Source organism: Budorcas taxicolor, chromosome 24, assembly GCF_023091745.1.
Source record: "Budorcas taxicolor isolate Tak-1 chromosome 24, Takin1.1, whole genome shotgun sequence".
Taxonomy (NCBI): domain Eukaryota; kingdom Metazoa; phylum Chordata; class Mammalia; order Artiodactyla; family Bovidae; genus Budorcas; species Budorcas taxicolor.
Window position 1 is genome coordinate 20,328,110 of NC_068933.1, and position 17,112 is coordinate 20,345,221.

Sequence of the window (17,112 nt, forward strand, 5' to 3'; positions counted from 1 at the left end):
TATATGTGTGGCTGAGTCCCCTTACTGTTCACCTGAAACTATTACAACATTGTTAATTGGCTATCAGTTCAGTTCAGTTCAGTCGCTTAGTCGTGTCTGAGTCTTTGTGACCCCATGAATTGCAGCACACCAGGCTTCCCTGTCTATCACCAACTCCCTGAGCTTACTCAAACTCATGTGCATCGAGTCGGTGATGCCATCCAACCATCTCATCCTCTGTCATCCCCTTCTCCTCCTGCCTTCAATCTTTCCCAGCATCAGGGTCTTTTCCAATGAGTCAGTTCTTTGCATCAGGTGGCCAAAGTGTTGGGAGTTTCAGCTTCAGCATCTGTCCTTCCAATGAACACCCAGGACTGATTTCCTTTAGGATGGACTGGTTGGATCTCCTTGCAGTCCAGGGGCCTCTCAAGATTCTTCTTCAACACCACAGTTCAAAAGCATCAATTCTTTGGTTCTCAGCTTTCTTTATAGTCCAACTCTCACATCCATACATGACTATTGGAAAAACCATAGTTTTGACTAGATGGGCCTTTGTTGGCATACTAATGTCTCTACTTTTTAAAATGCTGTGTAGGTTGGTCATAGCTTTTCTTCCAAGGGGCAAGCATCTTTTAATTTAATGGCTGCAGTCACTATCTGCAGTGATTTTTGGAGCCCAAGAAAATAAAGTCTGTCACTAGTTCCATTGTTTCCCATCTGTTTGCCATGAAGTGATGGGACTGGGTACCATGATCTAAGTTTTTTGAATATTGAATTATTAAAGAAATGGTGAAAACTCTTAATCTCAGAGGCTGCGAGTCCACAGCTAATCTGTGTCCCTTGTTTCTTGTCTCACGCTGTGTAGTTTTTCCTGAGATGTCTGTCTTGGTTTAGGGCCCTAATCACTGAATCAAAGTCTTTGCGTATGCACTCTTTTTTTCGAAATTCATCCTGGAGTACTGTAGATTTGGTTCCCTTCAATTTGCTCAGCAAAATTCAAGCTGTAAATTGAGTCTTTCTGGCCTACTTTCCTGCTCTGTTGCCACTGTGCAGAGATGAATGACCTATAGCCATGTTCACAGTCGTGAGGTTAAAACTCCTTTGTTGGGGAGAAGTACTTGCTGCAGGAATAGGAGAGGCATGGATTCCCATTGATATAGAACCATGACCTCACTTGTGGACATCTAAATATATGTTTCCAACATTAAGCTATAGCTTAACAGAACTTGCTGGTTGTTACTACAGCTATTTAATGCCCAGTGGTATGTAATTTACACGATGATTATATTTTTTAAAAAAGAGGCAAAAAATATACAACACAAATAGAAAATATAAATGTTAGTGGTTATTCTCTTAAAATGATAGAATTATGAATTAGATTTTCCTCATTTTGTCTAGGCTTTTACCCTTCCTATAATATGTAGTTATTATCGTAATGAAAATGCAATAAAACGTTATAGCCCAGTGGTGTATATGAAGGGAAATGGAAAATGTGCCATGGATATTTGGGAAATTAAGTTGTCAGGGAAGGAAGGTCCTGAAACCCAATTTGGACCTTGCAAAATCAGAAACAATTCAGGAAAATGGAGAAAAGCAGGGACGAGTATTTCAAAAGAAGCAAAGAAAATGGACAGAATATACTTACTCATCAGATTATCTTTATTTATGTAGCCCCTTCTTAGAATTTTTCAGGTCTTACATCTTCCCACCTGATTACAATTTGTAAACGAGTGCTGTTTAACCAGTGACACTAACTATGACTGTGTATTGTCCTTGGGTTATGTGGCTGAACCACAGAAGTTGAAAAATGCTTCTTTTAAAACATTGCTGTTTTAGAGATTAATACTTGTCCTGTGGCACTCTATGAAGAAGAGGGACATAGTGCCATCTCTTTCTTGGACACAGAAAATTCAAGTGACTTAATCAGTGTTGATCAGACTCAGTACTGGGGGACACTGTGGTATTAATAATTGCCATGCTAAGTAGTCAAAATTTCCCCTGCAATGTCCACTTATTTTATAACATCTATATCCAACTTGGGATTCTACTTAATATTATGCTCGAAAAGTTATTCCTTTACTCATTTTCACTTTACTGTCTTTCCCCACATCTCTCCCACTTATCCAGAATCCTCTTTCTTCTCATTCTACCCATTCTTCAAAGTCCACTCCAATCCTACCTCCTCAATCAAGTCTTTTGACCACTGCTCCTTGTGCTGACGTGCATCTCTCTAACAAATACCCAAGGGTATCATTTTCAACAATATGGTTTTTGGTTATCTGCTTTGCATGGACTTCTGTTTCCTTTGACGGTACCACACATGACTCTATTTGTTTCTACAGAACATCTAACAATATAGTGAAATCTGCCTGGTGGTGAGGTAACAGGGAGATGTTCCCAGAAACTTAGTCATCAACCTTCTGGTTCCAATGAATCTGGGGTCTCCGTGCTAGTGGTCTGCACATAGTCACCATCCTCCACCTCCATGAGCAGCTTGGTGTCTGCAGATCAACTCAGACATGTGTCAGATTGTTACATTTATTGTTGGGGAGGATCTAGGACTCTAAACTTGAAGCTACCTTGCTGGACTCCTGCTTTCTGTCTGTACCGCCTCACTTGTCTCATTGTTAACTGCTTGTGCCTGCTCATTGGGGCTCAAGGAAGGCCTAGAAAACTGAAGACTTTTCTCTACAAATAAGAAACAGAGGACCTGGAAAGCCTTGGGCTGGGTAGGTCCCAAAGATCCTGCTTGATCCCCCTTGTCTTTGATGCTCCTCAATCCTGAAGGGAGCATGGGTAAGACAAGAAGGGGAATAAAATATTGGATAGAGAGGCTAATCATAAACTCGGCAAGGAAACTCAGTTTTAGGGGCGCTGGGTTTCATTCCCAGTAGGTACACAGTACTAATGTGGACTTGTCCTGTCATTGACTCAGTGTCTCTCTCTGCCGCCAGGATCTGAGAATGCAGAACAGTGCTCAGCACACATAAGTATTTTATCTGTAATGAGGCTGTCTAGTTTAGGGCTATCTCTTTGTAGTACTCAGCGGCTGGCTACACTGCTTCCATCCAGGAAGGTCAGTCTCGTTTGTTCTGTATAACTGTGCAACAAACAAAAGGCTTTGGATTTACCTATGTAACTGTCTTCACAGGTGACAAATTTATTTTACCCTTGCTTTAAAACTATGATCAGTAATTGTCATTTATTTTTTTAAAGGTCCTCCTGGACCTCCAGGTGAAAAAGGAGATAGAGGCCCTCCTGGACTAAATGGTTTGCCAGGCTTTCCAGGTCTAAAAGGTATGGTAATAGTAACTATTCCACTATGTACAGCAGAGCTGAGTAGTATACAGCCATGTATGAGGAAGGAGGGTTGAGCTATTTGATTGGTTCTCTGTGGGATGTGTGTGTGTGTGTGTGTGTGTGTGTGTGTATGTGTGTATTGAGGGCATATTAAGTGTTTGGGTAGCCTCATCATCTCTATGTTCAGAATGGTCAGCACTGATTCTTCATTTTTGAAGAACGTTAACGGCATAAGATTGTTGGTTAATTCTAGGGAGGGCTCTATATCACTGACTGCAAACAGTATTTGGCAGAACTAGTTTGAAGTCACAGGTGAAGGAAAATATGAAAACTATCTTCACGTTGAATATATTTACAAGTTATCTGGTTTTAAAGATGCAAAAATAAAATAAAATGAGTCAAAGGCGAATTGGATCATATTCGTTATATAGTCCTTAACTGAACATACCTGCTTAAATCTCTGCTGCTGCTGCTGCTGCTAAGTCACTTTAGTCATGTCTGACTCTGTGCAACCCCATAGATGGCAGCCCATCAGGCTCCCCCGTCCCTGGGATTCTCCAGGCAAGAACACTGGAGCGGGTTGCCATTTCCTTCTCCAATGCATGAAAGTGAAAAGTGAAAGTGAAGTCGCTCAGTCCTGTCCGACTCTTAGCAACCCCATGGACTGCAGCCCACCAGGCTCCTCCGTCCATGGGATTTTCCAAGGCAAGAGTACTGGAGAGGGGTGCCATTGCCTTCTCCTCTGCAGTTTCAATATAAATATTGACTAGAATACGGATGAATTTTACCTTTGCTGTCAGTTACTCTCTGTATCTTACTTGGAGCAAAATGTTTCAAATTACTTTCTTCAGTCTATTTTGTAATATTGAAAGCAGTATTTTGAAAGAAGATAATAGAAGACAGAAAAAGAGAAAGATCATGAACTTTCTTTGCTCTCAAAAAAATAAAGAAGATAATAATAAGAACATGATCACCATGTTATTCATGGCTCAAAATCAAATACCTGTATGATTTCTGAAGGTGGGGAGTACATTGCACAGTCTAATTACAACTAAAATGGTTTGTTCTGCCCTCTCCCAAAATACCTAAATACTAAGGATTTCATCTTATTTTTCTGTCTTTTGATTATATAAAATGTCCTTCTTTCTGATCAATGTATTGACCAGCCCAGCTTACATCACAAAAACAGTTTTTAAAAATTAAAAGCATGAATTTGACACAAGCCTGCCCTTTATGTCATGGAGCTTAAAAAGCCAATATATAACGTTTACATTTTTTTTAAATTAAATTTCTTTAAAGAAAATAAAATACGTATATAGGGTGAATTGTTGCTGTGCCTTTGAAAGTAATACCAGGTAAGATCCTTTATTCAGAAAAGTCTTTTCACTTGACTAGCACCTGGCAGAGCTTAGCAATGGTGTGTTAATGTCAGGAGCAGGGGAAGTAACCAGTGTTATATTATCTGCCAGAGTGGCTATTGTCAAAGGTCTGTCAGCTCCTCCGTTACAAATTGCAATTGTCAAAGCTTTATAACTCAACCATAAAAGTTCAGTCTGGGCTACAACTTGCTGTTCAAAGCTTCATCTTGGGAACATCTTTTGCAGCTGTTTCAAAACTATGGATGTATGAAATAGAAAGAGGGATTTAAAAGTTTCAGTTTTTGTTAATACTATAAACAGATACTGTTGCAAACCTGCTTTGATTCTTTAAGTGAGGCTTTAGTCTGTGGCTATTGGTACTGCTCCTGTACACAAACAAGCATTATCTGGCCCCTCTAAAGAGAAGCAGATTTCACTGTGGGAATGATAAACTGACTCTCTTAGATTATTAGGTTACATTTGATTTGGTGCACTGCAGCAAAAATATTCAAGTTATAAGGCATCTCTCCTAACTAATTGCTGCATTCTGTTTTGTTCTTTGCCACGTTGCCCATTTGCCTCATGTGTAGAACTGGAATCAGGAGCTTAAAAGTATATGATGGACTGCCTTGATAATTCTACTTTCTGATTTAAGCAGGTTTATTAAAACCCCACATATACATGCAGTTAAGCTCACTAAATTCAGCTTGACACTCAACCATGATATGAAAGTCTGAGAAAAATAAGTGTTTAGCCTAATGTTCAGTTTCCAAGTTGTGTCCAATTCTTTGCAACCCCGTGGACTGCAGCTGGCCAAGCGCCTCTATCTGTGGCATTTCCCAGGCAAGGATACTGGAGTCCATTATTTATCTTAGTAGTTTTAAATAATCAATACAGCAAGCATATTATAATTGTTACTTATGTACTGGGGTGGATATTATGTTAAACTGTGCTTTATCTCAAATAAGATAATAAAGCATTTCAGCGTGCTGATTCCTTGGCAGCATGTCAAGGAGAATGACCTATGACCTTTTACTTTAAAATTTATTTTAAGAAGTTTTTACTGAATACTTTCCTTGTGCCTGGGAGACACACGCGCACACACAGTTACATTATTGTTTGGGATTAGAGTGGAGTAGAATGGCACCCCACTCCAGTACTCTTGCCTGGAAAATCCCATGGATGGAGGAGCCTGATTGGCTGCAGTCCATGGAGTCGCAGAGTCAGACAGGACTGAGCGACTTCACTTTCCCTTTTCACTTTCATGCATTGGAGAAGGAAATAGCAACCCACTCCAGTGTTCTTGCCAGGAGAATCCCAGGGACAGGGGAGCCTGGTGGGCTGCCGTCTATGGGGTTGCACAGAGTCGGACACGACTGAAGCGACTTAGCAGCAGCAGCAACAGCAGCAGGTATAAACAAGAGCATGGGAAATAGAGTAATATATTCCTTCACTAGTACCTAAGTTTTTTTTAAATAAATATTCTTTGAAATTTCCCATTTCTTGAGTTGTGAAATCTCTGGGACAATTCTTAAAAATCCAATTTTTAACTTACATTTCAAAGTTATCACTTAAGCCACAGCCAAATCCTGCCATTTGAAGATTCCTGATTAGACTATATAAACCTTCTAATTAAAACTTTAAGATGTTTCCTCATGTGTTTTTATTTATATTAACGATATGTTACCTATTGAATATCTGCTGTGTATGCACTAATGTTTTTCTACTTACTGTTGATATTATCTATCAATTTCTACACATGAAATTTTAGGAAAGACATTATTCCTCCACCTTGGAGATTCGCCTCTTTTATATCCATTAGTGAAATTAGATTGCTTCATTATTTTCTCAAATCGTTATGAAAAATGAATTATTACTACTGTTTTTTTTCCCCTTCATTTATCATGTAGGTAATCCAGGTCTTAAAGGTGATCGGGGGATCTCTGGTTTTCCTGGAATTCGAGGATTCCCAGGACCAGCGGGGAGGACCGGGAAGCCAGGTATTCTGATAATGCATATTCTCTGTATAGAACATGAAAATAAACACCAGATCATTGATATTCCTTTCAACTTCTTAGATAACAAAAACAATGGTCATCATGGTATGAACAGTAGCAGTTACATGCAGTTTATCTGTGATCTGAAACATTTTGAAACTGATTTCTGTCCATGTGAGCAAGGCTTCTATCTACTACAGGAAACCAGTTTAATATAAAAGCACAAGAGAGGATCTATCAGCTTCACACCACTGTAAATCACCATCTATCACAGAATAAAGAGAGTGGGAGACTGGCAAAGAAAAAAGCAAAATACTAACCAAATAACCAATATTAATAAACAACATTAACGTCCCTTTAACCAAAACCCTTCAAATCCTCTTAAGTTATAATTAGCAAAACACAGGTAGACCTGAAATCCTATCCTTTGTAAGATAATTTGCCTCCTACTGTATCAGTTCATTTCAGTCACTCAGTCATGTCCTATTCTTGCAACCCCATGTACTGCAGCATGCCAGACCTCCCTGTCCAACTCCAACTCCCAGAGTTCACCCAAACCCATGTCCATCAAGTTGGTAATGCCATCCAACCATCTCTTCCTCTATTGTCCCCTTCTCTTCCTGCCCTCAATCTTTCCCAGCATCAGGGTCTCTTCAAATGAGTCAGCTCTTCACATCAGGTAGCCAAAGTACTGGAGTTTCAGCTTCAACATCAGTCCTTCCAATGAACACCCAGGACTGATCTCCTTAGAATGGACTGGTTGGATCTCCTGGCAGTCCAAGGGACTCTCAAGAGTCTTCTCCAAAACCACAGTTCAAAAGCATCAATTCTTCTGTGCTCAGCTTTCTTTATAGTCCAACTCTCACATCCATACATGACCACTGGAAAAACCATAGCCTTGACTAGATGGACCTTTGTTGACAAAGTAATGTCTCTTCTTTTTAATATGCTGTCTAGGTTGGTCATAACTTTCCTTCCAAGGAGTAAGCATCTTTTAATTTCATGGCTACAATGAACATCTGCAGTGATTTCAGAGCCCCAAAAAATAAAGTCTGACACTGTTTCCACTGTTTCCCCATCTATTTGCCATGAAGTGATGGGACCAGATGCCATGATCTTCGTTTTCTGAATGTTGAGCTTTAAGCCAACTTTTTCACTCTCTTCTTTCACTTTCATCAAGAGGCTCTTTAGTTCCTCTTCACTTTCTGCCATAGGGGTGGTATCATCTGCATATCTGAGGTTATTGATATTTCTTCTGTCAATCTTGATTCCAGCTTGTGCTTCCTCCAGCCCAGCATTTCTCATGATGTACTCTGCATATAAGTTAAATAAGCAGGGTGACACTCCTTTTCCTATTAGGAACCAGTCTGTTGTTCCATGTCCAGTTCTAACTGTTGCTTCCTGACCTGCATATAGGTTTCTCAGGAGGCAGGTCAGGTGGTCTGATATTCCCATCTCTTTTAGAATTTTCCACAGGTTATTGTGATCCACACAGTCAAAGGCTTTGGCATAGTCAATAAAGCAGAAATAGATGTTTTTTCTGGAACTCTCTTGCTTTTTTGATGATCCAGCAGACGTTGTTTTATTAGTATTTAATAATCGACATGCTTGGGCCCGTGACAATTTGCATACATGATGATATTATTCCTACTCCTTATGCCAGTAGCCTAAGCCTGAATTGTGAACTTTGCACAGAAATTTTAGAAGGGAGCAGGGGCAGAAAAATACAGAAGCAATTAGCTATATTTCCAAGTGGTAAGTAATAAACATTTGTACAGTTGGACAGAAGTATGGGAGGTGGAAGCTGTGGAAGTAGGAAGTAGAGGGATTAATTCCATACAGCAGGACAAGGTGTTAAAGAAAGTCCTATGGGAGCTGGCCTAAAGATGCATAGTATACCATTTTTGTCTGTGGTTTTCAGGCTTCAGCAGGCATTAGAATCACCCTGTTAAAACAACTTCCGGGGCTCCAACTCCAGAGTTTCTAATACAGTAGGTTAAGAATTGGGTTCCCCCAAGAATGTTTACTGTTCGCAAGTTTCCAGGTAATAGTGATGATGCTGATCCAGGGATCACAGTTTGAGAACCACATTTCCAGTAAAGAAATGTGGAGAAACAGTAACTCTGGACAGAGGTAATAAATCCCTTGACCAAAGATATCCTCAGGATATCCCTTCCTTATTAAAAGATTCAAATTTGCTAGAAATGTGAGCAGCCAGTGTCTGGTACTGGTTTAGTTATACTTCAGATTAAAACAGTAAATGAGTCCTTCCATACAAGAGTCCAAAGAGTGATACAATTAGAAATAAAATCTATGAATTGTCATCTTCTAAATAATGACAGCCTGGACTATCTGAGTGATGTCAAAGCATTAACAGATTTCAAGGCAAAAAAGTATTTAAAAAAGCAACCCTATTTATTTTCTCCTGTTTTCTCTCCTGTTCTCCTTTTCTTCCCCACCCTGCCCTCTTTCTTCCATGTGTATTAAGTACCCCCCCCATATATATACATACACACACACACACACACACACACACGCGCGCGCACACACACGGGACAATGCTTGGTACAAGGGAATGAGAAGTAAAGAAGACACAGTCCTTAACTGATAAAATATAAACATATAAGCAGAAAAAGGGAAGACTTTCTTCTTGATCCATCCCAGATTGATAGAGCATTTATCATCCCAACAGGTTTACTGAAGAGAGCTTGGAAGATTTAATTGATGTGTAACCTTACATATACTTAAAATCCCTAAAGGAGTCTGAATAGAACCTGTTAAAATGAACTAGATTTTCCAGCAATGTAAATAATTTACTTCTCTTGGAATCCATTCAAAGTCTGATTCTAAGAATGAGTTATGGTCTTTCTTAGGAGTATCTAAAGCTATAGACCATAGCAAATTCATTTATTTATTTGACATACAATTATGAAACACTTTCTCTGTGCCATCCATGGAGATATTTATAGATAGTCAAATATATGGATTTGAAACTCAGAGGTGAAGCCAGAGGTAAAAAGACAAAGTTATAGTCAAGCTCATTTAAGTGTTCATTGAGGTCAATGAATTTTAATAATCATTTATTTTAATAGTATTTCATGGGTAGGCAGTGAGAAAAGACGGGGCCTAGGATAAAGGCTGAAGTGGTTCCAGAAGTTCAGACAGAGCAGAAAGAGCAAAGGAGCCCGAGTGAGGAGGAGAGCCCAGACAAGGTGATGCGGAAAAGGCAGACAGTTGCACAAGTCGGTCAAGTAAGATGCGGCCCACAGAAAGCTCTTGGCATTTGTTGCCATGAAGACGTTGCCTTTATTGAGAGCAGTTTTGGTGGGGTTGGGTGGAAGCCAGATTAGGAAAGGCCCAGAGGTAGCTGGTGGTGGGGACTGTAGATGGGGCTGGAGAGGTCTGGCTCTTCTGAGGGAGAGGAGGAGCTCAGTTCTTTCATTTGATTTTGTGTTTTCTTTGGAAGGTAATTTGAATACTATTTAAAGGCTGATGGCCAGATGAAATACAGGAGTGGCTGAAGATACAGAGGAAAGAAAGGTGAAAAGACTGTGACAGGTTAAGAAGAAGGTTGAAGGTGAAGAATCTAGGAGACAGGAAGAAGCACTAGGCCGAGGAGGGAGGGTGTCACATCTGAATCGATGTGGACAGACCGGCTGAGCTGAGTGTGCCTGCGTGTGAAAACGGGAACCCAGTGCCTGGCTCGTGGCAGCGGCTCTGATAATGCCTGACATCATAATGATGTCAGTGAGAATAGCTCCTCTGATCTTAGAATTTAGAATGGCAGTATGTTACATACCATCTACTTCTTATTTTTCAGTGATTGTCTGAGATATTAGTTCTTTATTTTTGATGGAAGAGTGACATATCTGACAGGAGGTGATTAACTCCAGATTTTGACAAAGTTGTTGGGCTCATTTTTAGCCTAAGGCATCGCTTCATAAAGGAGGGAGGAACCCTGTTCTCTAGAAAGAATGTTTTTCATGTGTTCAGGTATGAAAAAAGATTTCCAAATGCTGTCTGTGAGGAAATCTCTGAATCATGCTAAAATAACATAAAACATTTGTTTTTATTTATAAGAAAAAAAGTAGTTCATTTGCTCAGATCTTTGGTTTAAACCATCCTGTTGTTTAAATACTGAAGACAAATTGCAATATGAAAAGACTTCCAAGAATCATTTTACAACTATTTTCTAATTGTGAAAATAGTGCTAGAATGATAAAATTGTTTATTATCTTCTCTGAAAAGAATTAGAACTGACCAGTTACACCATTTTAAAGCCCTAGCCCCAATTTTTGTTTAATATCTTAGATTTTTCCTCTTGAGGAAATCTAAAACTTTGTTATTATATCTCATAAAAGCCTACCATCCCCACCCCCCCACCCCCAAAAAAAAGTAGAAATGGTTTTGGGTACTTTGTGCAAGATTAATGATTCTTGTCAATTTAATATTGCCTGAAATGACTGCATCATAAGTAAAAAGTGAATTTAATGATGTACATTGTAATCATAGATGTAAAATAATTAGAGACTTTCTCTGTATCATACTCTGATAAAGAATGGTTGGGATTTCATGAAATCTTTACAATAAAATTTTAATTTGAAATTTTAATTTTTAATAAAAGCACACATTATTTTGTATTTTTTTTAATATAGTAAATTGGGGATCAAAAAAAAATCTTCTCTAAAAGTCAAATAAGGACAAGTGTTCAAAAACAAAGCATAGATGAAGCAAAGTAAACTAGAGGAAAAAACAGGTAAAAAAATAAAATCCAAAATAAAGAGTAAAACTGAAAAATAAATTTTAAAATAATTGTACCATAAAAAAGTGAACTGAAATGAAAATATCCTCTCTGATTCACTCAGAATAAAATCATGGAGATCATTCTAGCTAAGTGATGTTGTACAACAAATAATGAGAGCTACCATCTCTCCCATGCATCTCTTACGGGCAAGGCTTTTTCTAAATAAGGTTGCTAATTTTCAAGGCCACTCTGCAATAGAAAGTATTGGGTTTGTTTTTTTTTTTTCATTTGAAAGAAGAATAAACTTTAGCTCAGTTCAGTTCAGTTCAGTTGCACAGTCGTGTCCGACTCTTTGCAGCCCCATGAATTGCAGCATGCCAGGCCTCCCTGTCCATCACCAACTCCCGGAGTTCACACAAACTCATGTCCATCAAGTCGGTGATGCCATCCAGCCACCTCATCTTCTGTCGTCCCCTTCTCCTGCTGCCCCCAATCTCTCCCAGCATCAGAGTCTTTTCCAATGAGTCAACTCTTCACATGAGGTGGCCAAAGTACTGGAGTTTCAGCTTTAGCATCATTCCTTCCAGAGAACACCTAGGACTGATTTCCTTTAGGATGGACTGGTTGGATCTCCTTGCAGTCCAAGGGACTCTCAAGAGTCTCCTCCAACACCACAGCTCAAAAGCATCAATTCTTCAGTGCTCAGCTTTCTTCACAGTCCAACTCTCACATCCATACATGACCACTGGAAAAACCATAGCCTTGGCTAGATGGACCTTAGTCAGCAAAGTAATGTCTCTGCTTTTGAATATGCTATCTAGGTTGGTCATAACTTCTTCCAAGGAGTAAGCATCTTTTAATTTCATGGCTGAAATCAACATCTGCAGTGATTTTGGAGCCCAGAAAAATAAAGTCTGACACTGTTTCCACTGTTTCCCCATCTATTTCCTATGAAGTGATGGGACCAGATGCCATGATCTTTGTTTTCTGAATGTTGAGCTTTAAGCCAACTTTTTCACTCTCCTCTTCACTTTCATCAAGAGGCTTTTTAATTCCTCTTCACTTTCTGCCATAAGGGTGGTGTCATCTGCATATCTTAGGTTATTGCTATTTCTCCCGGCAGTTTAAAGACCTGATCTGAGCCACATACCTAATAAGTGGCCAAGCAAAATAATTCAACACAAGAGATTTTAAAATGATTGTTATTATCCCAAAGCTCATGAGTTTTTGAACTCTGCTTTCTGAGTTCTTGGATGAGAAGAGAGCAGTCCTTGTTTGTTATTAGAGGAAATCAAGAATGTTAATACAGATTTTGACTTAGAGCTAGATGGCACTGTGATCAGTCATGCATTTCATACCAGGAAGGTTATTATTTGCAAGACAGCCAACTGAGGACCCTTGGAAGGAGAATAAGTAAGCAAGAGCAGCACCCCTCTCATGAGACGGGATTGTCCCTCATGAAGTCTCTCGTTGGTGCTAAGGACTGATCCTCTGGATCAAACTTTCCAAACAGAACCATGGATGAAATAGCAACCAATTAGCAAAGAGCAGGGTCTTAGCGATGTTTCCCTAAGTATCCTAAGCCCTAAGCCTTATTAGAATACCTTTTGTACCACCCTCTAACTACATGAATGAAATTTCACAAAGCCAAAATTTCCCAAAATTTCTTGAAGCCTAGAGGTTTAGACGCCCCCTTAAACCTTCCCAGCTCTCCCCAGGACTGAGGTAATCAGGATCTCAGCACTCCCAGTTCTTTTCACTGCTCAGTCTTTGAGAGGCTCCACACAAAAGAGAAAAGAAATAGAAAGTAAGATAGAAAAATTGTAATGAGAATGGAAAATCAAAGTTTGGGATGAGATGGTGGACACTAGACTTTCTGGGGAAGGGAGGAGGACACAGGTAAAAAGGATAAAATGGAGCCTCAAGCAAACTGCTTACTCCTCAGTTTTGCTTACTTTAGGAAAATAGAACACTTAATAGAACACTTAATGCCCTGGTAAGGAATCTGAGATAGTGTATGTAAAGGACCTACCCATAAAATGCCAAGTTCATAACAGCCTTCTAAAATGATAGCTGTCATCATCATCATCATTATCACCATCAACATTATTATGTCTGAGCATCTGTAGGTTGTTATACACTGATGTTCCAGATGACCTCATCACACTCTGTCTCCTTTTAGGGCAAGCATTGTAAATTGCCTAAATTAATATTTTTTCGTTGTTTTTTTTTAAGGAATTAATGGACAAAAAGGCCAGAAGGGAGAAAAAGGGAGTGGAAGCATGCAAAGTAAGTTTATAATTTCTTGGTTTTTTTCCTCTGTGTCTCTGTAATAAACAAGCTTGTGATGGTGGTGGGCTACTCTTGATGTAGAGGTTGAGAACTTCAGTATTGATCCATAGATGCTCTGAAAGTCAGCCACAGTTTTCTACAAGTAAACTGTGCTAATTGGAATAAAGCAAATAGATTAAATTGCACAGCTCTAAATCTCATTACCCATTTGTATTTAGTTTTTGTGATGAGCGTAATTTTCTAAAAATTTCACACAGAAAATTGCTCAATTTTCAAGCCAATTTCAATCTGCTGAAGGAAAATCAAGCTTATGAATAGAAACAATTACAGCCTCCTTACCTACTAACCGAAATAACTGAAATGTTACATATAGGAATTTGCACAATCTAAGAACCCTGACAGACTAATTCTGTGACAGCTGGGATTTTTTGTGTTTTGTTTTGATAAAAACTGGACAAGTAATATTCAATATCCCAGACCTTCAAAACTGCAATAGCATAGATTTCACAACAGGACTCTCTGTGAATGGAATGGTGATTTTATATTCTAGTGTAGAGAATTTGTAAATTGGACCTTGAAAACTAAATATTAGATAACTTATCTTTATAAGTCAACACTGGTATGTCTAGTCTGAACCTACCAGATATAATGAAAAAATTTTGAAAGGAGATGAGGAATTCACATTTGACTTCTCTGCATTCTCACTAGGCACTGCATGTAGTGTGTATGATGTGTGTGTGCTGTGAGAACAGGTGATACACACAGCGATGATCATAATCTTTACCCATCAGGAATCTGATTGAGACAGATTTTGGCAAATCCTTTCATGGAACCATAAAACTCTAGCAGTTCTCTATTGTAATTATTGTTTTTAAAATGCAGTATTAATTTTTCTCTTATTAAAAATAATTATTTTAACCTAATCGTGTGTGTGGATGACACATTTAGGCAACTTAGGGTCACCATTGTGAATGCCAGCCATTTAAGTGTGGTATAACCATATGATGCTTTCTATAATCGTTTCCGTGATTGCTTCACTGTTGAACTGTGTGTGCCCTTAAATTGAACAATACTGAGTATTGTTTATCCTCAAAGTGCTTTAGTGTGAGTCAGTGATTATTAGTGTTGTTGTTATTGTATTGAGGGCTTCTCAGGTGGTTCGGGGGTAAAGAATCTACCTGCCAATGCAGGAGATTCAGGAGACGTGGGTTTGATCCCTGAATCAGGAAGATTCCCTGGAGAAGGAAATGGCAACCCACTCCAGTATTCTTGCCAAGATAATCCCATGGACAGAGGAGCCTGACAGGCTACAGTCCGTGGATAGGAAGAAGTCTCCTTTGTGTCCATTTATTATTTGATGTGATCACTTTGATCAGCTTTTTACTTTTTATTCCATTTCTTCCCCTTTCCCCTGTCACCCACTCATTTTCATTGAGCTCCTGTGTAATTCTTCTCTATCTGCATGTTTATCTCAAAATTTATCTCTTCCTTTGGTGGTGGTTTAGTCACAAAGTGTTGTCTGACTCTTGTGATCCCAAGGACTGTAGCCTGCCAGGCTCCTCTGCTCATGGGACTCTCCATCTTTGGTTCTTTATCTCCTTCTTGTCTTTTCTTAAAACATTCTCTGAGTTTCTTAACCTTGACTCTGGCCAAACTTGGCAAATAAGGGAAACCTTTATTTTGCAGCCTGTTTAACCAAACACCCATCCTTTCTTTTGTTACCTGAGGCTTTCAAATGCTTTGAACACTTTTTATTTTCAGATGTGTTCAGAAATGTTTTCACTTACAGGTATTTATTTTCATGGCTGTTTTGAAGTTTATGTGCTTGCTTTCTTTGAAGAAGTGTTAAGAGGAACTTCCGTGTATAAATGTGTGTACATAGCCTCCAGATTCCTCTCCATGTATCCTCCCATAGAGAGTATATAATTCCATGATGTTTCAAAAACACAGAAGGAATCATATCCAGAAACATCTACACAGTGTAGTCTGTCTTCTTATTTAAGTTAGCATACCAATCATCTGCCATGGCAATACTTATGGTACTTTTTACTCTCTCTCAGTGGCTACACACTATTCCATTAATATAGTGCTGCCCTAATTAGCATAATGTATCATTCAATTCCCTAATGATGAATACTTGATGATTTTTGTTTGCTTTAGCTTGGCATTAAGAAACAGTGCTATTTTCAGCACTCTCTTACATCATCTTTTGGGAATGTTTTTTAATAGAGAATTTGCTAGAAGTAGAATCAATAACTCAAAGGTGACATGTATTTTACAATTTGGTGGATTCTTGCAAATGTCTCCTAAAAGGTTGCACCAATTTATTCTGTATGAAAGTACCTTATTCCCCACATCTTCAATTAATTCTGATATATGAAAATTGATGTTGAATTATTTTGCTTTAATTTTAAAAAATATTTTTCAAGTGTGATTTAAATATAATGAAAATAATCATTGACTTCCTATTTTGTCTGGGGGGGGCGGAGTTCAGCTTTTTTTAAATTAAGCTTTATTTGAATATAGTTGATCTGGTTTCCCAGGTGGCACTAATAGTAAAGAACCCACCTGCCAATGTAGGACACACGAGAGACTCGGGTTCAATCCCTAGATCGGGAAGACCCCCTGGAGGAGGGCATGGCAACCCACTCCAGTACTCTTGCCTGGAGAATCCCATGGACAGAGGAGCCTAGAGGGCTATGGTCTATAGGGCCGCAGAGTTGGACACAACTGAAGCGACTTAGCGCTCACACACATAGTCGATTTATAGTGTTGTGTTAGTTTTTGCTATACAGCAGAGTGAATCAGTTATGCATATACATATATCCACTCTTTTTTAGATTCTATTCCTTTATAGATCATTACAGAGTATTAAGTAGAATTCCTTGTGCTATACAGTAGGTCCTTGTTAGTTATCTATTTTACATATAGTGGAGTGTATATGAAAATCCCAGTCTCCCAAGTTATCCCTCCCCGCTTCCTCCTTCGTAACTGGTTTTTTTTTTTTCTTTTCTGTATCCGTGACTCTGTTTCCATTTTGCATATAGGTTCATTTGTACCATTCTTTTAGATTCCACATATAATCAGTATCTTATGATATTTGTCTTTCTGCGTCTGACTCACTTCATTTAGTATGACAGTTTCTAGGTCCAACCATGTTGCTGCAAACAGCATTACTTTATTCTTTTTTATAGCTGACTGATTTTCCACACCACCTCCTCTTTATCCATTCCTCTGTTGATGGACATTTAGGTTGCTTCCATGTCCTGGCTATTGTAGATAGTACTGCAGTGAGCACTGTGGTACATGTGTCTTTTCCAATTATGGCTTTCTCTGGATATATGCCCAGGAGTGGGAATGCTGAATCATATGGTAGTTCTATTTTTAGTTTTTTAAGGAACCTCCATATTGTTCTTAGTAGTGGCTATACCAATTTACATTC

General features: G+C 38.8%; 1 protein-coding gene across 2 annotated transcripts in view; it reads left to right on the forward strand.

Moving 5' to 3' along the window:
• Nucleotides 1–17,112, forward strand: part of MSR1 (macrophage scavenger receptor 1) — a 68,296-nt gene that overhangs the window by 14,576 nt on the left and 36,608 nt on the right. For both annotated transcript variants that reach the window (XM_052661477.1, XM_052661478.1), the window contains exons 5-7: nt 3,196–3,276; nt 6,548–6,637; nt 13,614–13,667. In XM_052661477.1, coding sequence (XP_052517437.1) covers nt 3,196–3,276; nt 6,548–6,637; nt 13,614–13,667 — 225 coding nt within the window. The remainder of the gene's footprint in view (nt 1–3,195; nt 3,277–6,547; nt 6,638–13,613; nt 13,668–17,112) is intronic.